The following is a 26,335-nucleotide window of genomic DNA, read 5'->3' as shown; positions in this document are numbered from 1 at the left end:
GGGAGCTGGCAAAAGCTGAAAAATCAGGACATGATTTCTAAACTGCCACCACCTCATTTTCAAGCCCACCTACACAAATCTTATATCAAAATGTTCAGCTATCCCTGCTGCCACTAGAAATGTCCACGGCTAAGCCATAGTCCTGATTCTTTTCACAATATGACCATTTGTTTGCAACTCACGCCGTCCATTGACATTCATTGAAACTCCACTCTAGCCAGCTCAAATTTGAAGGGCAATTTCTAAACTGCGACTGTGCCTTCATTGTTAATATTTCAGAGACATACCATGCATCAAAATGTAGGTCTGGTGATTCTCACAATATACAGCTCTTCGCTGTAGGATTTATAGTTTTTAAAATACGACCGTTTGAAGATGGCAACCACCAAAATACTCTGACCTGTGTCAGGCTGGAGCAGCAAGTGATGTCATAGACAGGGCCTTTTGTACACCTGCTAATGTTTTTATAAATGTATGTTTTAATGTAACTGTGAAGCACTTTGGGCAACAACGTTGCAATTAAATGTGCTATATAAATAAATAATAACAGTTACCCCGCCCACTCCAGTTGTAAACTACTGGTGGAGGCAAGAATACTTCACACAATTTCCCCAGAAATTGTAGCTTTTCTAGTTATTATAATTAAGTGTTCTTGCATAGCAAGACCACTTACTGTTATCTCACATATATATTATTATTCTTATTATAGCCAAATCTACCACCCTAACTCCTCCCTCAGTTTTTACACTACATAGACAGTAATATACCAAAACGTGCGGATTGTTCCCGATTGGTGTGCTATTAATTTGTGGAACGTTTCGCCGAATGGTTCTCGAATAATCGTCGTTCTTGTGGCGAAATTGGTCCCATAGGAATGAATGGCAAAGCTAGAGTGGGAGCTGGCAAAAGCTGAAAAATCAGGACATGATTTCTAAACTGCCACCACTCCCTCATTTTCAAGCCCACCTACACAAATCTTATATCAAAATGTTCAGCTATCCCTGCTGCCACTAGAAATGTCCACGGCTAAGCCATAGTCCTGATTGTTTTCACAATATGACCATTTGTTTACAACTCACGCTGTCCATTGACATTCATTGAAACTACACTCTGCAAAGCTCACATTTGAAGGGCAATTTCTAAACTGCGACTGTGCCTTCATTTTTAATACTTCAGAGACATACATCAAATGTAGGTCTGGGTCTTGTGATTCTCACAATATAAAGCTCTTCGATGTAGGATGTATAGTTTTTAAAATACGACCGTTTGAAGATGGCAACCGCCAAAATACTCTGACCTGTGCCAGGCTGCAGCAGCAAGTGATGTCATAGACAGGGCCTTTTGTACACCTGCTAATGTTTTTATAAATGTATGTTTTAATGTAACTGTGAAGCACTTTGGGCAACAATGTTGGAATTAAATGTGCTATATAAATAATAGCAGTTACTCCGCCCACTCCAGTTGTAGACTACTGGTGGAGGCAAGAACACTTCACACAATTTCCCCAGAAATTTTAGCTTTTCTAGTTTTTATTGATATTCTGGCTTGCATTGTTGGCAAGGTATACATAGAGAGGCAGGGATATGACTCCTTGAGTAGTGGTCATTCGAGGTTTGTTCTGCCTCAAGTTCCAGGTACTTCTGTAAGCTAGCAATGTCCTTGCTCTTCTGTATCAATAAAGACACATTGTTTTGTGAGTGCCACAACTATTTTTTAATACACCAAATAACATCTTTGCCGAAGCAAAGCAACACAATTAGATTATTCTGTTATTTGAAATATAGACAAATAAGACATATCCTGTAATTAGTAAATAGGGAAGTAAGAAAAAAAGATGTATATAGGGACAGAAAATTAAAACATACGCGTTAACAACAACTAGTCTCTGCCTTAGTTTTATTTATGTAATTTAAATATTAATATATATTCAAACAATTAGCATTTTTACAATTCCCAACATGTCAAAAATGATAATCTTTGCAAATATTTTCAGAGAGAAAGTTTGAAATTAACTCTCCCTAAGTTTATTGAACTTATTATGAAAATATGATACCCCTCTAAGTATAGTATATGGGTAAATGATAAATTGATATACATATTTCACTTTCTATGAATACTTTGTGTACTGATACGTGATTTTCCATATTTTTACATTTTTATTTTTATATAAAACATTGATATTAAACCCACTGTTGTTTAGCTCAAGGCTTCTAAAAATAATATAGTAAATAAAATGTATGCAGACAAGGATGTCATATATTTCCAAACAAATCTTTAGCTAGGCACTCTTGGATTAATGACAAACAATCCAGTGTTGCAGATAATTGTTCAGATAGTTAATTTCACTGTAAATCTTGACAGATAGATCTGCTTCCCATGTAACCTTTCACTGCTGTTGTCTGCATCAGTTTAAAAGTCGATGAACCGCTAAGTCCTCAGTCACCTGCTAACATAAGGGGACACGTGCTTTTCTATTGCTTTCAGAAAGAAAAAAAGGCTTTTTTTCTATTTATGAATATTTCTTTCATTATTAAATTGAACCATGTACCCTGTCTATTTTTTTTTTTTTCTTCTTGGCTACCATTGCGTGAATAACTAAACATCTATGTGAATTGCAATCAATCTAATGTCTTGCTACTCCGGGCTTGTTCAGTTACATTTTGAACATAAGCAGCTCATTTAAGTCCAGTATTTTTAAACACATGCTGTGTTGGGCTATAACTGTTCTTATTTTGTTTTATTATTTGTGCTGACAATCGTGGCTTTCATCACACTTAGACTCGTAGATGTGTTTAATTATGACTTGCAGTTCACCCAAATTTAGGCAGATTGGGTGATCATTAAAATTCCCTAACTCTGAGCCAAATTAAAGCAAAATCATAAACCAAACCAAAAGCACAATGGTCAAGCATCTCATTTTAATTTATAATTCTGAAGTATGGCACCTAAAATAAATGTATGATTGATGGTAAAAAAAGATGATGACTAATGGACCTTCATTATATCAGTGGGACAATCAAATTTACAGATCAAAAAAGAATTGAACAATTGATGGGAAAAAAGGAGTAGCAGTAAAAAGTCTCTATTCATATATTGACTAAATATATAATATATAAATGTGCTTTTTTTTTTTTTTTTACTGCCCTTCCTGTTTTTTCCTCTGTTGGTTACTTTTTCTCACTTGATATGTAAAACAAATGGTGGAAAAATGATTCTATCAGGGTATTGCAAGATATTCACATAATGTTGCAGTACCCTGACTGACCCATTTTGACACCCTTTAGGATCATCTGATTAATTTCCTGATTCAATTTTCTATGACTGCAATTCTGCTGCTCCGAAATGAGAAATGAAACATAGCTAAGATTTGGTTGTTCAGATGGATACAAATGGATGTGATGTTCCTTTTTAGAGAACTCAAAACTTAGTAGTAGGTTAGTCATTGTAGATCTGTATCAAGAGTGGCTCAGTTTTGTAACTGCAATTCAATAAAAGCTGGGGATTATATTATTGACTCCCAGATGTCTATATGGGAGAGGTAGGACCATAAGCAGTCGCAGGGGGTGGTCAAGGGGGGCCCCTTGATTTTTCAAGTTGCACCCCCCAATGCAAGATAACCTGAAGTGGGCACTTTGTTTGTAAGTGCAAGTAAGTGCAGGCTTGTTTTAAATGTACTAAATAGTGTGTGCACAGCCACACTCCACATTAAGCAGCCTAGTCTTCACTCCCATGCCTGGGCTGCAATAGAGAGCAGGGATATATTTCTATCTCTGCTCTCCCCTACTTGCAGCAGTTGGGGCCAAAGTAAGCAGAGCTCTCTGCAAGGACCACGAGCCCCAAGCTGCTCAGCCACACTACCATCAGAGCAGGTAGGGGAAGAATGACAATATAATTGGGAATGGACAGACAGGGAGGATATATGGAGAGAGAAACAGAATTGGGGGAGGGGGAATATGAAGACATTTGAAGGTATGTGAGTAGGAGGTTGTTAGAAAATGGACACAAGGAGTGGAGGAGAATATAAAGAAAGTTAAAGGTGTGTGTGGAGGGGATATGAGAAAAGGGGCAGAAGTTGGGAGGTTATAAAGAAAGTGGAAGGTGTGTGTCTAGTGAAAAGTCTGGTAATACGATTGGAAATGTTGGCTGTATGCTGTTGTAGGGGGATATGATAAAGGGCACACAAAGTGAGGAGAATATAGAAAAAGATGAATATTTGTAGATTATGAGAAAGGAGACAAAGGGTGTTTGAGCGTGAATATGGAGAAAGTTGAAGTTGTGTGTGGAGGGGATATAAGAAAAGGGGCAGGATTTTATGTGGGGGAGATATGGAGAAAGCATAAGATTTGGGGAAAGAATACATGGACAGGATGGGTGGGAATGAGACACACAAAGATGCAGGAAAGGGAATGAGACACACACAGGGGCTAGGAGTGGAACAAGCCACATGGAGGGACTTGGGGGGGGGGGAAACAAACAGAATAGCTTTGGAGGGAAGAAGCACAGAGGTACTTGGGGGAAAGAGACACATATATGGGCTGGAGGAGAAAGAGACATAAAAGGGACTTGGGGAGTGAAAGATACACATAGAGCGGCTGAGGAGAGAAGGGGCCAATGTCAGACACAGAGGGGATAAGGAGAGAAAGATGCACACAGAGGGGCTGGGGAGAGAAAGATACACACAGGGTTTTTGGGAAGAGAGACACACAAAGGGGCTAAGAAAGATACAAATGAGACACACATGGAGTTGTAAGGAAAAAGACACACAGAGTGGCTGGGGAAGGGGAAAAAGAGAAACACCAAGGGACAGGGGCAGAAACACAGAGAGTGGCTGGGGAGAGAAAGAGACCCACAGAGTGGATGAGGAAGGGGAGAATGAGATAGATAGATAGAGGGTTGTGAAGAAAGAGACACACAGAAGGGTTGGGGAAGGAGAAAAAGAGAAACACAAATGGATGGGGGGCAGAAATACAGAGGGAATGAGGAAGAGTACAATAACACAGAGAGGGGCTGAGACAGGGATAATGACACAGAGGGCCTGGGGAAGGGGGCAATGAAATGCACTGATGGGCTTGGAAGGGGGCAGGGACACACAGAGGGTCTGGAGAAGGGGACAATCACACACAGAGGAGCTAGGGATGGGGACAGAGACACACAGAAGAGCTAGGGGTGGGGACAATAACACACAGAGGAGCTGGGGAAAGGGACAATGTCATATACAGAGTTACTTGGAAAGGGGACAGGGACATATAGAGTGGCTGGAGAAGAGGACCATTACACAGAAAGGGGTAAGGGAATGGGGACAGAGACACATAGAAGGGCTGGAGAAGGGGACAATGACACACACTGAGGAGCTGAGAATTGGGCAATGACACATAGAAAGGCTGCATAAGTGGATAATGACACACAGAGGAACTGGGGCTGGGGACAATGACACACAAGGGAAAATATGGGATAAAATACAAGAAAGGGGACTAAGATACACAAAGAGGAGTAAGACATTTAAAAGATGGGATAAGAAACACAAAAGGGGGGTTAACAGACACACAGGTGAAGATGTATTTTTTTGTAACAGAGATTGCCTTTGTTACAGAGACACCCTCCAGTGCCCTTTTTATTATTATTATTATTATTATTATTATTATTATTATTATTATTATTATTATTATTTATGGCATTTAAAAGGTGTGGGAAGTGTTGTGGGTGCAATCTGGTACTGTGGATGCAATAAGGAGCTGTGGGCATTTTCTGATGCTGTAACTGGTGCTTTGAGTGTCTCCTAGTACTGTGGTAACTGCTATGGCTGCTCCCTAGTGTTGTGTTAGTAGCTTTGTGTGCTGTCTGTTGCTGTGGCAAATAAAATCTGGTACTGTGGGTACAATCTGGTGTTGTGAAGTGAAAAGTACAGTGGGTGCAATCTGGTGCTGTGCATGCCACCTATTGCTGTGGTCAAATGTAACACCAAATGCAGATTCTACATTTTTATTTTTATAATTCAGTTATAGTGCCTTAATGATGGGTGTATGCCTAATGTGAAGGGGAAGGGGATGCGAATGGATGTCATTACAAGTATGCCTCTCCAGAAACATTACTGCAGGTTCCCATGTATAGGGCATCAAGGAAAATGAAAATGTATTTGTAAGGTACAATTCATTAGAGAAATAAGATAGTTAAAGATAGTTACGATAGTTAAAGGGATACACTGTAACTTCTATAGTACATTGAGGTCATACTATTGAGTCAAACTGTTTTGGAACAATTTAATAATTGTGTAAGTTTGAACAGAATTAACTGGCTGAGGAGTGCCAGCTGACACTCACACAATGAACTTTGTCCAAAGATGGAGGGAACTTATATCACTTATGTGAAAGATGAACTCCTGCTTTACCTATACCTGGGAAGAGGGGCCAAACTGCTGGTGCCCAAAGGAAACATGTAAGTGTGAAACCATTTGAAAACATTTTAACCATTAACAGTAGCAGGGCCCAAAGGGACACAGAACCACTGCTGTTATGGTGATTAGAGTGCTCCTTTAAGGCTCTATTAATAATAGAGTCAAGGGAAATAGTTGAGTAATGTAATTAAAAAGTAAAGCAAATGTTAGTAATTGCTAAGTCTATGTGAATATGCTGACTTTCACTGAGAATTTACATTTGAGGACTGTGGGAAGAGTCTGGCAACTGACAGGTCAATTCATATTTCCCAGGCAGGGTACAGGGGTGCCCAAAAGGTTGATCCCCATGATGCTTTGCATGCCTTTAGAATGAGAAAATATCATGGAAGCTGCAGTTCTACAACATTTAGGGATCTACCTTTTGGGCAGCCTGATATAGATGATACTGAATTATGACCTATGAGGTTATATTAATGTTCAGTTGGTATATTCAATTTTAGCTATGCAAGAGTGCACACATAATGACACTGAAACAGAAAGCTGGTCATACATTTGCAAATGTATATCACATTATTGGCATTGTTATGATGTGACTATTTGTGCTGTGAATAGCATTGAAGTTGTCTAGGTGCACTGCCCCTGGTCCTTTAACTCTGCAATGGTAATTATTGCAGTTTTTGATAAAACTAGAGGTTAACTTCACCTCTAGTGGCTGTCTACCAGGTACCACTTTTGGGTGGTTAGGTGACTTTTGGTCACCTAACTGACACTGGACGTCCTCATGCTAGGCACGAGGGCATCCAGTGTCATTCAAAATGCCATGGCAAACCTATAGGGGAAGTCCTAATGTGACCACAGCTCTAGCCAAGCATGTACGTTAGGGCCCACACCCCGGTGATATTGGCAAATGAGGAAAGGAGGCAGAGCCTGAAACAATACTGAAAGGTCATCCGAACTAGAATCAGGTGAGGTGAGTGACAGAATGGGTTTTTAACTCCTTCTGCGGCGGGGGCGGGGGGGGGGGGGGACAGGGATGGATATAGGGAGCTATAGTGCCAGGAAAACACCTTTGTTACACCTTTAGTAACAGAGGGTTATCTAGGTACAGATAACCACATGCAGAAGTTTTAAAATAATGAGAATTGTGGTGTACACAATCTAATGAGTTAATGGGTGCATTGCATATCCTCTGAATTATGCAACATATTTGACAAAATTAAGTTATTAAGCTAGTATTGTCTGTCAATATATATTATTTACTTTTAATGAATGCCTTACAGTTAAATCATTCAAAAACTTTCACCTCATCATAGCGGACAAGTACTGCCAAATGCATTCTTTCAACCAATTAGATAAAACAGGCAACATTGCAAACCTATTATCTCCGGAGGCATGGTAATGGAAATGTTGTCTTATGTGCAGCCTACTGAGCAGAAAATCTGGCAGCAGAGGCTGCTTTCCACCTGCATTAACTGGAAAAGAAGTTTGTTTATAAGCCTAAGTAGAAGGTGGAAATTATCCAAATGAATTTCCATTAGACATTTTAGATTGTAAATAAAGTTGAAGAATAAAAACACTTGTAGGGCAGAATGGCAATTAATATATATATAGATACAAATGCAAATTTCACAACCAGAAAACACACTGATGAAACATTAAGTTATGAATCACAAATAACAAGTTTAATAGTTAATTTGCCAATTAGTTGGTTGTAGTGTTTTGGCAACTGGATATGGAATATGAATCTGCAGCTTTTAAGATTTTCCCCATGTTTGGGTATTTTGACCAACATTTCAGAAGTCACTTGACAGTTGAGAACAGCTGAAGTGTTGATGAATAAACCCTTTAGTGTCCTCTACAAGAATAATTTAGCAACAAATCCATGATTCCAAGTTTGACACTGGATAAAAGCATATAGATCCAGAAAATAACATGCCAGTCTGAGAGCTCTAGAAATGTGCATTTTGCTCAGGAAATGAAAACGTTAAAAGAACCCACCACTATCATAGCTCTGACAGACACTGATACAGTGAAATATTAAGTCTGTTAAACTGGGAGATGCTAATTATTATGCTATAAAGAGCATGTTAAAAGAAGAATTATTTTTAGAGTTGATCAGGAATACAGGAAAATGACACATTAAGTAAATACAGATGGAAATGTGATTTTCATAGCAACTGTTATCACTATTAGTCACAGCTTATCTGCTATTTAAATGTTAACTAAATTTACGAAACAAAATGAAACCATTTAACTACTGGAACATAAGTCTACCCAATGCATTTGCTACTCACATATAAATCAATTTGATGCTACAGTTTAGTTTTTAAATGTAACTTTTTTTCTCAAGAAGTTGAATACCTCACACTTTAACCCTTTAACACTCCTTTAACCAGTTAAAAAAAAAAAAAATATCAAACAGAATCCAGGTACCCCAACCAACATAACCTTCTCAGCTGGAACTGACACTATAACTGTTTTGACTTTCCCGACCTGTCCACTTTCTAGGGCAACATACAAATCCCATTTTCCACGTTGATGTCATACACTCACCTCCCAGCCAGTTAGATGAGATATTTTGCAGCATGGTGAAGGGAATGCAGAAGAAAGCTATGAGCAGATCACTCAGAGCCAAGGAGCAGATAAATATATTCGTAACTGTTCTCATTGCTTTGCTCCTGGTTACGACATAAAGGACCAGAGAGTTCCCAAAGAGAGCCAGCACGAAGATCAGCACACTCATGCTCACAAATGCGATTTTAGTGTGGAAAGGAAGTTCTGGGATGTAGATGAGAGGCTTCAGCTCGTAAAGCTCAATAAACTGCTCCCTGGTTACATTGTTCTCCTGCAGTAGCCTGGCAAACTGCTCAGAGGTGATGTTAAGGGAATGCATTGGCTCTGTGTCCGGGATGGGTGGCCAAACAAGTTAAAGGAACCAAACAGATCCACTTAATACAGCTCTCTTGGTGATGGCTTCTCTTCAACCGAGGATTCCACTGATCAGGGAATAGAAGGTACCTGGCATTAATTGACACACGTATAATGCCGACACAAACATAAGGGGTGCAGCAGCCAAGTCCATCTGGGTGCCATTTTAATGCACTCCAAGGGTGTCAAAATCATGCTTATCCAACTTTCCAAGCATTAACCGATGAATTAGATGATTGCGGATATCATCAAATAAGTCAATAAATCCTGAACAATCATAGTTTCTGTTTCCCTTTTCCCCCAAAACGTGTGAATTGCTATTTAATGTGGCCAAAAATAAGTCAGTTGTCAGGGTAAGCACACGCCATCCACAATTGAAAAGAAAATGTATTTTACTTAATCTCCTATAGGGATGTAATTTCCTATGCAATAACTGCCACTACAGCAAAGTACCTAAACACAATAAATAAATAAATAAATAAAAGTAACAAAAATAGGAGAAGTAAGTTGTAGAAAACTTCAATGTTACATATTAACTCTGGTGCGGTTTAAAAGCAAGGCGGAGCATTTTAGTTCAGAGTCCCATCTTGTTAGAAGTGAATTGGCTGGTGGATGTAAACAGAGGAGTCTTAAATAAGCGTCTGATGCAGCACAGGGCGGTCAGCAGAGGATGCTGCTGATGTAGAGGACAACTGCCTGGATGTATATCCTATCAGCCAATCACCACGCAGGAACGAATTCAGCCTCTATCCCTCTGAGAACACAGGCGTTGTGCAGCGTTCGGTGTGAAACTAACTGCATGGATACCGTATGCTGGCTGGACCATTCTTTCCTGCCGCATCATCAGCACGTCTCCTCCTTCTCATAGTCAATCTTTGTATGAGACAATAAAATACTCACGGTATCTACTAATGAAAAAAATAGGAGCAGCATAATTAAACTTCGAAAACTCAAGTTCTAACGTAGCAATTAATTAGATCACTGGACTCCAAATTCCATTCGCTTTGGCTTCCTTAGGATGATGAGAGTTGAACTAACAGCATCAGTAGGGCGATTAAGGAGATGGGAATTGACGTTGGAACCCAACCACCGCAATCCTTAGCCAGTAACAGTTGAAGTAATATGCGTTAAATCTTTCTGATTTACCAATGCAAGCTACTGAGATGATTAATGACAACTTTACGTGACCCTTATTCATCACCTACACGTATTACTTCTCATTATTATATCAAAGCTTAAAGCAGTAGTAGTGTGTATTAACCTGGAATTACTCTATATCAATTCCATCTATAACAAAACGTTATTTAAACAAACTACAATTCTTAGAAAATGAAAAATAGTTTTGCCATGTTATAAAACGTTACCTTTTGCTAGCGTTAATAGTGTGTGATTGATAGATATATTTATTTATTTATAAATATTTTTTATTATTATTACATAGTCTGGGTACTGAGCCAAAGCTATGCTGCTGCATTTGCCTTTTATATGTTATTACTTGACTTTCAGAAAACTCTTCAGTATTTCCATAACAACTGAATTGTAGTGTACTACAAAATTGAAAAATTGAGACAAAAACAGTTCTGGTGTAAAAAAAAAAATAATAATTAGACAATTTATCTATCATAATGTATTGTCTGTTTGTTTGTTTTTTGTATGCATTTTGCAATTTGGTTATCAATTAATTACCATCCACTGTTTAGTAAATAAGCCCTTAGATATTCTCTAGGCAATGCTCCAAACAAGATGTACCTACTTTCTTCAAGCGTGACCCGCACCCCAGGTCCTTCAAAGCCAGTAATAAGAGCAAAATAGCAAGATGGTCCACACTCCTTCATACAGTGTTCTTTTATTGGTATAAAAAATCAGGTAACATTTTGGCCTCCTCCAAATACACAGGTGTGATATATGTCTTTGGAGGAGATCGAAATGTTACACATTTTTAGGAACCAATAATGGAGCGTTGCATGGAGTTGCACTGGATTTCCTTGTTATTTTAATTCTATATTTACTAAACACAAGTAATGCAGCAAACTGAAAAGTGTGGAGTGCAAGAGGAGTCCTAAATACTGCTGTATGGTAGGTTGGAGCATTGGTAGGTTTTAAGCCTCCTTTATGGTAATATGGAGGTCTTTTTGACACCCATATGTTTTTTATTTATTTATTTATGTTTAAAACATTTTTAATGTGACCGCTGGCTAGCAAGAGCTGGCCAGCTGCCACATAATTTACCCTTGAATTGCCATAGTTTATTTAACCCCTTCAGGACCGGCCTGTTTTTGCGATGTTTGTACGTTAAGGACCAGAGCAGTTTTAACACTTTTGTGGTGTTTGTGTTTAGCTGTAATTTTCCGCTCTCTCATTTACGGTTCCCATACAAGTTATATATAGTTTTTTTCAGGACAAAAGGGGCTTTCTTTACATACCATTATTTGTATTATGTCCAATATTGTATTTAAAAAAAAAAATAAAATATGGTGAAAAATTTAAAAAAAAAAACATGTTTTTGGACTTTTACTTGAAAAATCTTTTACTTATCTACAAAAGCTAATGAAAAAAACTGCTAAATAGATTCAAAATTTTGTCCCGAGTTTAAAAACACCCAGTGTTTACATGCTTTATTGCTTTTTTTTGCAAGTTATAGGCCTATAAATACAAGTAGGAAATTGCTGTTTCAATATATATATATTTTAAATGTATCAATAGTGACCTTGTAACACCGTTATCTGTCATAAATCCCTGAAACACACCTAACATGTACATATTTTTTTAAAGTAGACAACCCAGGGTATTCAAAATTGGGTATGTCCAGTTTTTTTTAGTAGCCACTTAGTCACAAACACTGGCCAAAGTTAGCATTTATATTTGTTTGTGTGTTAAAAATGCAAAAAACGCTAAATTTGGCCGGTGTTTGTGACTAAGTGGCTACTAAAAAAGGCTGAACATACCCCATTTGCAATACCTTGGGTTGTCTTCTTTTGCAAATGGTATGCCATCATGGGGCTAATTCTCATTCCTTGGCTACCATACGCTCTCAAAGGCAACCTAACCAATCCGACAAATTTCAATTAAAAAAAAAGTAAAATCAAGCCTTATATTTGACCCTGTAACTTTCACAAACACTATAAAACCTCTACATGTGGGGTACTGTTATACTCAGGAGACTTCGCTGAACACAAATATTAGTGTATCAGAACAGTAAAATGTATCACAGCAATAATATCCTCAGTGAAAGTGCTGTTTGTGTGTGAAAAATGCAAAAAACTTCACTTTCACTGACAATATCATCGCTGTGATATGTTTTACTGTTTTGAAACACTAATATTTGTGTTCAGCGAAGTCTCCCGAGTAAAACAGTACCCCCATGTACAGGTTTTAGGGTGTCATAGAAAGTTACAGGGTTAAACACAGTGCTAGCAAATTAAATTATCTGGACTTTCGGCCTGGGTTGGCAGGCAGGTCCCTCAAATTGCAATCATTAAAATTACTTAATTAGGTAAAAATATTACATAAATACACATGTAGAATTTTAATATATATACATATTTATATATTTGACGTCTACGTGTATATTTATGAAATTATTTATGTAATTATGTATATGGACATGTGTATATTTCGTATTGTTTTTATTTATTTATTTATACATATATATATATATCATTACATTCTAAGTATATTTTGATATAAATATATATATATATATATATATATCAAAATACTGTTAGAATAAAATTGCATATATAAATATTTTTTTATAATTATTAAAAATTATTTTTATTTTTTGTTATTTATTTTTATTAACATATTATTTGTATTTTATAATAATATATATATACCATATATATAGCAATTATATATATTGTATATATTCGTGTGTAATTTAAATATAAGTGTATTTTTATATTAATATACGTATATATAAATATAAAAATACACTTAATATGACATTATATATATGATACATATACATATATTATATATAGATATAATACATGTATATATATCATATATATATATACACATATTATTATTATTTTTTTTACACTGATTTTACACTTTTTTTTTTTAACTTTATTTTTTAGATTTTTCACTTGCAGGGAGACTGCCTGTCAGCACAGACAGTCCCCCTGCAGGCAGATACACAGACACCTATTGCGGTCATGTGATCGAGTGATCACATGGCCGCAGGGTCCTGATCTGCTGAGGGGGGACTGCCCGGGCAGACAGGCAACCCCCCTGGACCGGGTGGAGCACTGATCGCCGCCGTGGGACCGACGGCGATCAGGTAAGTAGCCCCAGACCGTTATGACGGTTCAGGTCCGTCAGCGGTCCAAACGCATGTTTTACCGCTGACGGTCCTGAACCGTCAGCGGTCCTGAAAGGGTTAACTATTTGCTCGCTGCCTGCTAGTGCTGACACTGGGTAAATATACTTAGAATTATCATTTGCTTGCAAAAAAAGCAAGTAAGAAGAACACTATAGAGCCAGGAACACAAACATGTATTCCTGACCCTATAGTGTTAAAACCTTTAGCCCCCCTAGTCTCTCTGGTCCCCCTTTTCCTTTCCTAAATATAATATAATCATACCTTTACTCCAGTCTGCTGCTGCTGGCTCTGCCCACTTGGCTGACATCATCAGAAGTGTTGATCAACAGCCAATCACAATGATTTCCCATGGGATTGGCTGAAACTGTCAAGGAGGCATATCAGGGGCAGAGCCAGCACAATTCAAACACAGCATTGGTCAATCAGCATCTCCTCATAAAGATGCATTGAATCAATGCATTTTTATGAGGAAAGTTCAGTATCTCCGTGAAAAGGGTGGAGACATTGAATGGCAGTGCTGCTCACTGTACAGCGCTGCCTCGGGAAGCACCTCTAGCAGCCATCTGAGTAGTGGCCAGTGGAGGTATCCCTAGGCTGTAATGTAAACACTGTATTTTCTCTGAAAAAACATTGTTTGCTGCAAAATTCCTGAAGGTAATGATTATACTCACCTTAACAAATACAATAAGCTGTAGTTGTTCTGGTGACTATATTGTCCCTTTAAAGATAGAAACTCCATCTGTCTCACAGGAACCAATTGACACTTGTCCCAATTGATTAGAAACCCTAAATGGACAAGAGTCCTGCAGTCCATTGCATGTGTAGCTGGTGGGTAGCCAAATCCTGTGACATGAGGAAGGTATTCTCCAAATACATGATGAAGGGGATGTCCCTGCTACACAGAAATGCCATAACTAGCCTCAGCAACTTGGTAAAGCATTAATGTACCAACAAGAGACTGGATGACAGGCATGTGAATCTCTGTCTCCCACCACGCCAGAAGAATTATAAGATGTCACTGGATTCAGCCAAATTAGGCACGTTAAGGGACATATCCTTCATGTCCAGTTTCACCATCCAGATGCTGGTGAGGAGCAGGTTGCAAAGGTTATGCATCCCCACTATATGAAACTGCAGATAAAATACCAGAAAATTCAAAGGAGCAAAGGTGATCATGGGCATCATCTTTCCCCCTTTTGTCTGAACCAGAAGCATATTGTGGCGTACCCACATGGAGACAGCATAGCAGGTTCTACAGACATCTTTTATTGCAATTCCAACATCTCTGCAGTGACAAAATGTTGGTCTTGCTTGGAGAAGGCAACTGGGGTTTCCCCTTTCACTGGAAATAGAGGTGTTCACATTCCCTGTCAGGAAGATAGCCTCATGCATTCAGCCCTGCAATAGCTGTTGGTCCAATGGTTGCCTATCACAGAGAGCAGTTGTATGCCAAATCGAATATCTTAGTCAGGACAAAAGAGTTCAATAACCTAACCTGTCAGGCTTTCAAAGATGATTTTAGCTGATTCCAGCCAGAAACTGCAGCATCTTAGGGTCAACTTCATAAATTTCACACACCTTTTCCAGGACAATTGCTCAGAAGCACTCCACCCCAAGCTTGCTCCTAGTCATCTTACTAAGGGGGCACCTAACCCACAGCTGCAAATACTTGGCAATATCGTCAGCGGATATCCACTCTGATGAGTGGGGGATCCAACAAAATATCCATGTTTCCAGAGGGATCCAACGCAATATCCATCTGGGATCCTATCTTACAGTCAGGAACCAAAACCTGCTCTAGCACTTTTCCATTTCCACGTCCATTCTGCCTGCAATAGTAAGGCATTGTTTGCATTCTTGACGGATTTGAGCAATTAGTCAAAACAATTCAGAGGGCTGATGTGAGCAAGTGATTGGATTTAGCAGACACCTTATGGGCAGAAACTATGGGAAGTAAGGGGAGAGGAACCTCAGAGACACTATGGGGAACTAGAGGGGTCCCTTTACCCAGATCTGTTGGGCCTGCAATAAAGACTGGATAATGGACAGAGAGAGAGCACAGTACATTAGCTCCATAGCCAAAACAATCACACCAAACCCTCAATGCTGAAAGGCCGGTGCAGAGGAGTTAGATTCCTTAATCCCACGGGGGGAAGGGAGATCAGAGAGATATATCCAACAGGGACTGGGGTCCCTAACACCCCTGGAACTGGCATGGGACCCAGAAAGCTCAGTAAAACGCAGGGGAAACAACAACACCACAAAGCAGGGAAGCAAGCAGCCTATAACAAAGTAGCCAGAGCAGCAAAGAGAGCACCAACAGGGCTGAGAGCAGTGGACAGGCACCACAGGGCACAGGAACAGAGCCATGAGATGCACACCGCATGGAGTACAAACCCAAGACACAAAAGCAACAATTGGAGTACAGAAACATTGCAAAATGCATGCACAGATGAAATCTAACAAAATGCAATTTCGGCCAATGAAACAAACAAGGACAAAGGAACAAAAAGGAAGGCAAGAGGACTCAGGGAACATGTAGGAAAGGAAAAATTAGCACTACACAACCACAATTGGGAAAAATCTGTACCAAAACCAAGAAAGCAGCTGGATGAGAATGAGGCTCGGAACGCAGAAATAGTGTCCAGTTTGAAATCCAAGCACCCAGACAAACAGACAACCGCAAAATGTCCTGGAGCACAAGATGGAACTCAAGAGGACAGGGAGTAGAGAGAAAAAACAAAAATGACATGTGACGGACCGCCTGGCACTCCGACCGAGTACATCCGTCAATCGCTGCTTTCTAGTACTTGCGAGTACTATCAGAACTGCACTGGAACACCATAACCACCGTAAACCCCACTAACCCCCTCAGCTTGGTTGGGTTCTCACCGTCCTCCACCCAGCTTGCACCCAAGACCAGGATCCAGCTTTCAGTGGGCAGGCCTCTCTTAGTCCACAGAACGTAGCAGAAACAGTTATTACAAGAGCTTAGTGATTATACTCAGGGGAGTATAGTGATTATAGCAATCCCCAGAGTGTAGTTCTCCAATCCCCCAAACATGAGCCGAAACTTCATGAAGGCGCAAGATGATCTGAGCTTTAATGGTTTAGGTTGGCTTTTATACAATTCTTCAGGCCAGAGGAACACCCGCTGGACCTGATGGAGCACACGAACACAAAGGACACAAACCAATCAGAACAAACATACACTCTGTGACATGCCCATGTACAGGACACAATCCCTCCCCTCTGCTTAGGAGATAATTGAGTAAAGTCATGTAAGTAACTAAATTATCTCCAGGCAGAAAAAACTAATTTTCACAAAGTTCAGAAAGTACCCCAAAACATAACATATCCCCACAAATGTTACATCCTGGGATAGCCTTATCTGGTGAACAACATAACCAGATCAGAGCAGGGGTTTAAAAGTTTCATGCAAGTCTCTTTTTGACCAGCTGCCATCATGGCTTCAGTTCCAGTGAAATCAATGCCACCAGTTGGTCAAGTTTGGTAGTCTTTTACAGGTTTTCCTGCAGGGCCTATAGTCTGTGTGCAGGAGGCTGGCAAGCAGGCTCCTCCAGGAACTTGTGGCAAACTCACTTGGAGAATACCATTTTGAATATGTCATGATTTGCCATTTCTTCTTCTCCTGATCTGAGCTACACGCCTCTCCATGTGACAGATTTCCCTGCACAAATAAATAATCTTTTCACAATTGTCCAGAACGGAATTGCTTTTACTTTACCACTGTTGTCATAATGTTACTTTGCTCCCACATGTGGGACTTTATCCCATATATTGCCCCACATGATCTCACATAACTCCAAAATGATTAGTCCTTGTATAATATGTATTTCCTTGATTAAAGTAGTTTGGTATTCAATGGTTAATAGCTGCAAGATAATTATGCATAACTGAAGTTAGTAAATTTAAACCTTTTAGTGAAAAAAAACAAATTAGTGGCCCCAAATGCACATATAATTGATTCTCTCCTTATGCCTCGTTTCCACTGAGCGGATCGGTTCGGTTCAGTTTGGTACGGTTCGCTATTTTGGGTGTTTCCATTATGAAAGTGGTCCATACAAGCGAACCGTACCAATCCATTCAGGGTCCTGCTTCAGATGTAGGGCCATAGAAAATGGAACGGTTCGGTTAGGGCGGATCTACTATACAATCCATTGATTGGTGGACAGGAAGAGCATTTTTTCTAAACCCCGCATGGCCCTGAAGGTCTGACTTGCAGTGGAAACGCTCACCAGAATGGGCTGGTCCATTCTAAACCTTCCAAACTGTACCAACCCGAACCGATCCGCTCAGTGAAAACGAGGCATAACATGTTAGTATTTTGATATTCATTCATTCTAGATGTTATCAGAATCTTGGAGCCTAGGGAATGAATTCACTTAAAAACTGTAAACTAGTTATTAAGAGCATCACAAATGTATTTTCTTCACATGCATTTTGTAGATTGCTGTAGCCATTCTAGATGTTTGCTAGAAATTGAGAAACGGTTCTTTAGGACAGTGGAAATGTAGATGTTATGTTTATTCAGGCAGAGAAAATTGCGTCAGCACAGTTCATGGATATTGACAGGTAAAAAACAATTACCGTATTTATTGGCGTATAACACGCACTTTTTCTCCCTGAAAATAGGGGGCAAATGATGTGTGCGTGTTATACGCCGATATACATATTTTTCGCTCCATAAGACGCACTTTTTTTCCCCTCAAAAGTGAGGGGAAATGTCTGTGCGTCTTATGGTGCGAATGTGAAGGTTTACTTACCTGTCTTGAAGCGTGGGCCGGTGTTCAGCATGCACCGCGGTACTGGAACTTGAATTTCAGGTTCCGGTTTCCGGCGGGACTGAAAGGAAGTGCGCACTCAGTGTGCACACTTCCTTTCAGTCCCGCCGGAAACCGGAACCTGAAATTTAAGTTCCTGTACTGCGGTGCGCGCTGTGAAGCCGGCCCACGCTTCAAGACAGGTAAGTAATTATGGGACAAGGGGAGGGAAAGTGCACTATGGGACAAGGGGTGGGGGGGACACTATGGGAGGGGAGAAGAACACTATGGGATGAGGGGGGGAACACTATGGGAGGGGGTGGAAAATACTATGGGGGGGGGGAATTTCCTTCTTAAAATGAGGTGCGTGTTATACGCCGGGGCATGTTATACGCCGACAAATACGGTATTAATTTTTCATTTATTTTCAGAAAAGGTTCTAGTGCATAGATTAAGCCCACTTGTAGAATTATGAAGCCTGGGGCCTGTATCTGTGTCATTGTGTGTGCAGCAGTCTGAGTCGAGACCTTGCATCTAGTAGAGGGTACAAACCCTAGGTGGGCATGTGGAGAGAAACCATGGCACACTCAATCTGCTAAGTAAACTGAACCAAGTTGCCACTTAGCACATAGTGGACAATGTCTACATGGTCTGGTATGGGAGGACTTCCAAGGTGTGGTGACACTATGAGTTACCACACTGGGTGACATCAACCCTAGTAACACCACTGGATTAATCACCAACCTGCAGGCACAGATGTTTCTCTCTGAATGGATCCTGCCTAGGTACTAAACTTGAAGATTTGCTTTAGGCCAAACTACAATTCAGCTGAATTAAGGCAGATTGGGTGGTTGACAAAAAAAATAAAAAATCTGATTTCCCAGTTAATGTGCCAGAATCTTGTTGTTATCAACTCACATTAATTTGAGCTTGTTCAGTTAGGTTCTTGATTCAGAGTACTGTTCGTAGCCACTAAAAAGTTGGATTTTTGTTTTGTGGCAAATAAACTGCTTAGTTTTCCATGATGGACATGAGGTCTGCCCATTTATGTGTGCTGGAGATTTTTATGTGCAATCAAGACAAAGCGTACAAAAAAAAATAGAAATTAAACAATGGTTCTATTTCTACTCTTCATTAGCAACATTTGCCCTGGTTTTGCATTGTCTAAATTGGATTTTGATGTCATAAAACAGTGCATTTCATAAAAAAAAAAGTAAAAGGTTTACACAAGTTATAGGTGATTATCAATCTTTTATTCAATGGTGTAAAGTTTGCAGAGAAGTGACAGTTAGAGATGTCCCGAATAGTTAGCTGGAGAATAGTTCCTGGCGAACATAGCTTGTTCGTGTTCGCCACGGCGGGCGAACATATGCGATGTTCGGTCCGCCCCCTATTCGTCATCATTGAGAAAACTTTGACCCTGTACCTCACAGTCGGCAGACACATTCCAGCCAATCAGCAGCAGACCCTCCCTCCCAGACCCTCCGACCTCCTGGACAGCATCCATTTTAGATTCATTCGGAAGCTGCATTCTTAGTGAGAGGAGGGACAGTGTAGATGCTGCTGATTTAATAGGGAAATCGATAGCTAGGCTAGTGTATTCAGTGTCCACTACAGTCCTGAAGGACTCATCTGATCTCTGCTGTAAGGGCAGCACCCCAAAAAGCCCTTTTTAGGGCTAGAACATCAGTCTGCTTTTTTTTTCCTGTGTAATCTAATTGCAGGTGCCTGCCTGCCAGCGTGTGTGTCAGACTCACAGCGTATACTGTGCCCTCTTGCCCACTGCCACCACTCATTTCTGGTGTCACAATAGCTTGCATTTAAAAAAAAAATGTTTTGACTGTAATATAATAGCAGTCAGTTTCCTTCACACTAATGCGTTTCAGGGCCTGCCAGGGCACAGTGTCACACCAGTGCAACTCATATCTGGTGTAACAGTAGTGTACATTAAAAAAAAATAGAAATTTGACTTTGAAATAATAGCAGTCAGTTTCGATCACACGTGTGCGTTTCAGGGCCTGCCAGGGCACAGTGTCACACCAGTGCAACTCATATCTGATGCAACAGTAGTGTACATTTAAAAAAAAAAACACTTTTTTGACTGTGAAATAATAGCAGTCAGTTTCCTTCACACGTGTGCGTTTCAGTGTCTGCCAAAGCACAGTGTCACACCAGTGCAACTCATATCTGGTGTAACAGTAGTGTACATTAAAAAAAAAAAAAAAACTAGAATTTTGACTGTGAAATAATAGCAGTCAGTTTCCTTCACACGTGTGCGTTTCAGGGCCTGCCAGGGCACAGTGTCACACTAGTGCAACTTTGACTGTAATAGATTGAATAGCAGTTAGTTGTCTGCAAGTGTGTGTGTCAGGCCTACAGCGTCTACTCTGCCAACTTCTGCCAGTGCACAGTGCCACTCATATCTGTTGTCACAGTAGCTTGCACAAATAGTTCCACTAATCGAAAAAAAAATGACAGGCAGAGGCAGGCCACCCCGCAGGGGCCGTCGTGGTCATGGTGCTGTGATTCGCTTTGGCCCTAGAATAATGCCCAGTGTTCAGAGGCCACGTACCCTGAACTCGAAAAGTTCTGAGGACATAGTTGACTGGCTAACACAGGACACCCAATCTTCTACAGCTTCCGCTCTGAACCTTGACGCACCATCCTCCTCCAGCTTAGCTTCGGGCACCTCTCAAGTTACCACTCGCCCGCCTGCCGCCACCACCAACACTAGCACCACAGCCGCTTCACTTGTTCTGTCAGAGGAGTTATTTACACATCAGTTGGAAGAAATGAGTGATGCGCAACCATTATTGCCAGAGGATGTAGATAACAGGGATATGTCTCAGTCAGGAAGCATTACACACATGGACGTACGGTGTGATGATGATGTTGTACCCGCTGCTGCTTCCTTTGCTGAGTTGTCAGATACAAGTGAAGCAGTTGATGATGACAATGCGTCCGTGGATGTGACGTGGGTGCCTGCTAGAAGAGAAGAAGAACAGGGGGAAAGTTCAGATGTGGAGACAGAGAGGAGGAGGAGTCGAGTTCGAAGCAGGGGGAGGTCGTCGCAAGGAGCTAGTGGCACAGTCATACAGCATGCATCGGCACCCGGGGTCAGCCAGACAGCAAGCCAATCAACGCATGCAGTTGCCACCACCAGAATGCCGTCATTGCAGAGCTCAGCAGTGTGGCTTTTTTTTGTGTGTCTGCCTCTGACAACAGCGATGCCATTTGCAACCTGTGCCAAAAGAAACTGAGTCATGGGAAGTCCAACACCCACCTAGGTACAACTGCTTTGCATAGGCACATGATCGAACATCACAAACGCCTATGGGATCAACACATGAGTACAAGGAGCACACAAACTCAAAGCCGCCATCCTCCTCCTGGTCCAGCATCTTCAGCCTCGTCAACCACTGCTGTCCTCCTTGCCCGCTCTCAACCATCCGCCACTCCGTCTCTCGCCTTGAGCAGTTCCTGCTCATCTGCCCACAGTCATGTGTCTGTCAAGGACATGTTTGAGCGTAAGAAGCCAATGTCAGAAAGTCACCCCCTTGCCCGGCATCTGACAGCTGGCTTGTCTGAACTCTTAGCCCGCCAGCTTTTACCATACAAGCTGGTGGAGTCTGAGGCGTTCCAAAAATGTGTAGCTATTGGGACACCGCAGTGGAAGGTACCTGGCCGAAATTTCTTTGCACAAAAGGCAATCCCCAACCTGTACTCGATTGTGCAAAAGGAAGTAATGGCATTTCTGGCACACAGTGTTGGGGCAAGGGTCCATCTGACCACTGATACCTGGTCTGCAAAGCATGGTCAGGGCAGGTATATCACCTACACTGCGCATTGGGTAAACTTGCTGATGGCTGCCAAGCATGGAATGCGTGGCTCTGCAGAGGAGTTGGTGACACCGCCATGACTTGCAGGCAGGCCTGCTGCCACCTCCTCTACTCCTCCTACTCCATCCTCTTCCATAACCTCCTCAGCTGAGTCCTCTTCTGCTGCTGCGTCTTGCGCCACATCAACGGCACCCCCCCAGCTTCCCAGGTACTATTCCACATCCCGGATATGGCAGTGTTACGCCATCTTGGGGTTGACTTGCCTGAAAGCAGAGAGTCACATCGGATCAGCACTCCTGTCCACCCTGAACGCATAGGTGGATCAGTGGCTGACTCCGCACCAACTGGAGATCGGCAAAGTGGTTTGTGACAATGGAAGAAATTTGTTGGCGGCATTGAATTTGGGCAAGTTGACTCATGTGCTGTGCATGGCACATGTGTGTAATCTGATCGTACAACGCTTTGTGCATAAGTACCCAGACTTACTTGATGTCCTGAAGCAGGCCAGGAAGGTGTGTGGCCATTTCAGGCGTTCCTACACGGCCATGGCGCACTTTTCAGATATCCAGCGGCGAAATCAACATGCCATGCTTGATTTGCGACAGCCCGACACGTTGGAATTCAACACTCCTAATGTTCGACCGCCTGCTCCAACAAGAAAAAGCCGTTAACGACTATTTGTATGACCGGGGTGCTAGGACAGCCTCTGCGGAGCTGGGAATTTTTTTGCCACGTTACTGGATGCACATGCGCAATGCCTGTAGGCTCATGCGTCTTTTTGAAGAGGTGACAAACCTAGTCAGTCGCACCGAAGGCACCATCAGCGACATCATACCATTTGTTTTCTTCCTGGAGCGTGCCCTGCGAAGAGTGCTGGATCAGGCCGTAGATGAGCGTGAAGAGGAAGAGGAAGAGTTGTGGTCACCATCACCACCAGAAACAGCCTTATCAGCATCGCTTGCTGGACCTGCGGCAATGCTGGAAGAGGATTGTGAGGAAAAGGAGTCAGTGGAGGAATGTGGCTTTGAGGAGGAGGAGGAAGACCAACCACAACAGGCATCCCAGGGTGCTCGTTGTCACCTATCTAGTACCCGTGGTGTTGTATGTGGCTAGGGGGAAGAACATACCTTCAGTGAGATCACTGAGGATGAGGAACGGGACATGAGTAGCTCGGCATCCAACCTTGTGCAAGTGGGGTCTTTCATGCTGTTGTGCCTGTTGAAGGACCCTCGTATAAAAAGGCTGAAGGAGAACGACCTGTACTGGGTGTCCACGCTACTAGACCCCCGGTATAAGCAGAAAGTTCCAAAATAAATTAAAAAGTATGCTTTACACAGCATATAAGGGTGATGTCACAGCACAACGGGAATCTAACAGGGGAAGAGGTGAAAGTAATCCTCCTCCTCCCACGACCACAATGGCAAGGACAGGACGCTTTACAGACATGTTGTTGATGGAGGACATGCAGAGCTTTTTAAGTCCTACGCATCGCCACAGCCCTTCGGGGTCCACCCTCAGAGAACGACTCGACCGACAGGTAGCAGACTACCTCGCCTTAACTGCAGATATCGACACTCTGAGGAGCGATGAACCCCTTGACTACTGGGTGTGCAGGCTTGACCTGTGGCCTGAGCTATCCCAATTTGCGATAGAACATCTGCCCCGCTTCAAGTGTCCTGTCAGAAAGGACCTTCAATGCAGCAGGAGGTATTGTCACTGAGAAGAGAAGTCACCTAGGTCAAAAAAGTCTAGATTACCTCACCTGTATTAAGATGAGTGAGGGATGGATCCTGAAGGGACTGACAGTGGGCGATACATTCGACTAAAAAAGGCCTGATGAGGGGGACATAACAGGGATTAAACTGATAAGAATAGTACTACTTAACACACCACTCCTATCTGGTGGCACATTAGATTGCACGCGCAGTGCCCCAAATTTGAAGTAGGAGGACCGACCAAGCATCTTTTTCCATCTCCCGGTTCCTAAAATCGATGCCATTTACACGTCCCCTGATAGGGGACGTAACAGGGATTAAACTGATAGGAATAGTACTACTTAACACACCTTATAATAACACAGAGAGAGGCAACGCAGAGAGAGGAGTCTGAAGATTGGAGTCAGAGGAGGAAGGTGGCTTTGAGGAGGTGGAAGACCAAACACAGCAGGCGTCTCATGGGGCTTGTTGTCACCTTTCGGGGACACTGTGTGTTGTATGTGGCTGGGTGGAGAAAGAGACCTTCAATGACATCAGTGAGGACAAGGAACGGGACATGGCTAGCTTGGTATCCAACCTTGTGCAAATGGGGAGTTTGCAGTTGTGCAAATGGACTGTTTGCGGTTATTTGCGGTGTGTTAACTCAACTCTTGGAAAACTCAAGTATACTCAGCATTTGGAAGAAATTTTTCAGTCAATAACAGTAAATTGCCACATATTTGTAGATATGAACAAAGGACAAAAGAGGGAAATTTAAAATAACATTAGTCACCATATATTCAATGTATATTTTGCTTATTAATACAATATAGTCACACCTTTTCTCTTTAAAGTATGTGAAGGAGAGATACCACTAATGGTTATCTAATTGTCAGAGACTAGAGGCAGTGCTTGAACCTCCAAACCTTCTGGATGACTATCCATCATTTTATTTCACATTTGTGGAGTATCACACAGCAAATAATAAAACAACAATTTTATTACACACTGAATACAATTATCTATAATAAAATAGAAAGACAACACTAGTGCAATATCGTAAAACATTGCCAAAGCAGATATTTGCGATCAACAGACAAAATTATAAAAAGAGTGAACAAAATATCATAAATACAATACCCAAGTGAGTAATGTAAATGTAATTATTTAATTGGTTATGAATACGTGTTTGAACAGTATAAAACGGATATAAAATAAAAAGAGAAGTTTTATTCTTGACGCGCTGGTGGATTTTACACGTTGAATGTTCCCAAGTACTGCGCATGCTGCTGTACTGACCTCAGATGATCTTTCATTTGATCAAGTCTAGCCCACAGCCAGACAGTTGAGCATGCATTAAGTCTATCTTTTAGGTTTTCATATACCAGTACTCATTAATTGTTACCAGGTGAGAACATCCCAAGTCAATATATCCTCATTTACAGGTGAGTGCACATCTCTCTCTCTCTAGATATATACACATATATATGTAAAAAATCAAGGGGCTGTAATTACCTGAACATGCATAAATGGGGTGCTGCTGCGGCCAATTTACACAATACACAAGATCCAGCGCGCTCACTCCTGGGGAAAAATTTCCATCTGAGGCTCTCAGCAGTACAAGGCTAAATAGGCCCTGTGATGAGGCACCTGTGATAGTGAGGGGTGCAAAACCAAGGAGTTGGCTAGACTCCCAAATATATATATATGTATATATGAAACCAGGGGTGCTGTTGGGGGCCAAATTATACAATACACAAGATCCAGCACACTCACTCATCCACTGAACAGCAAATTTAAAGCTCACAGAGTTTATCAGTTTTTACTAGTTTTTTTTTAAAAAACACCTAATCTAGACAAAAATCATAGGGGTTTAGTTACAGTATATGATCATACAATGATGGGGTACATTGATGTTGTGGCAGGCTTATGCATTGTATGATCATATACTGTAACTAAACCCCCCTTATTTCTTGCCTAGATTAGGTATATATAATATATATATATATATATATATATATATTTTTTTTTTTTTTTTGGGTGGGGGGCAGTCTGTATGCATATGTGTGTGAATATATATAAAACAAGAGGACAAATAAAACACATATACATACAGGGTGGCCCAAAAGTAGGCATACAGTTGAATCAAATAAATTTACCACAACAGATTGTAAGGGTATTCATACACACTGACACAAAAACAAAATTGCAGTTAGCTTTCAGGTATTTAAAAATCAATTTGCGAGGAACGCAAAAACGCTTCCAGAAAGTATGGGCACCTTGGGAGGATTGCCCCCTGCGCTGACTTGCTTAGCTGACATAGAGACTGTATGATAGGTAGGCAACGGGACATTGCTCCTCGCCTCCCCCCC

The 26,335-nt window shown here is 41.2% G+C and overlaps 1 protein-coding gene across 1 annotated transcript in view; it reads right to left on the bottom strand.

Annotated features, from left to right (window-relative positions):
- Positions 1-9,363, bottom strand: part of QRFPR (pyroglutamylated RFamide peptide receptor) — a 117,633-nt gene extending 108,270 nt beyond the window's left edge. The window contains exon 1 of the mRNA XM_063458250.1: positions 8,945-9,363. Within this exon, the coding sequence (XP_063314320.1) occupies positions 8,945-9,284 (340 nt within the window). The 5' untranslated portion in view covers positions 9,285-9,363. The remainder of the gene's footprint in view (positions 1-8,944) is intronic.
- Between the last annotated feature and the right edge of the window lie 16,972 nt (positions 9,364-26,335).

The sequence above is a fragment of the Pelobates fuscus genome, chromosome 6, assembly GCF_036172605.1.
Source record: "Pelobates fuscus isolate aPelFus1 chromosome 6, aPelFus1.pri, whole genome shotgun sequence".
In the NCBI taxonomy this organism is placed as follows: Eukaryota; Metazoa; Chordata; class Amphibia; order Anura; family Pelobatidae; genus Pelobates; species Pelobates fuscus.
The sequence above is the reverse complement of the archived record's forward strand: the minus strand, read 5'-3'. Positions and strand labels throughout refer to the sequence as shown.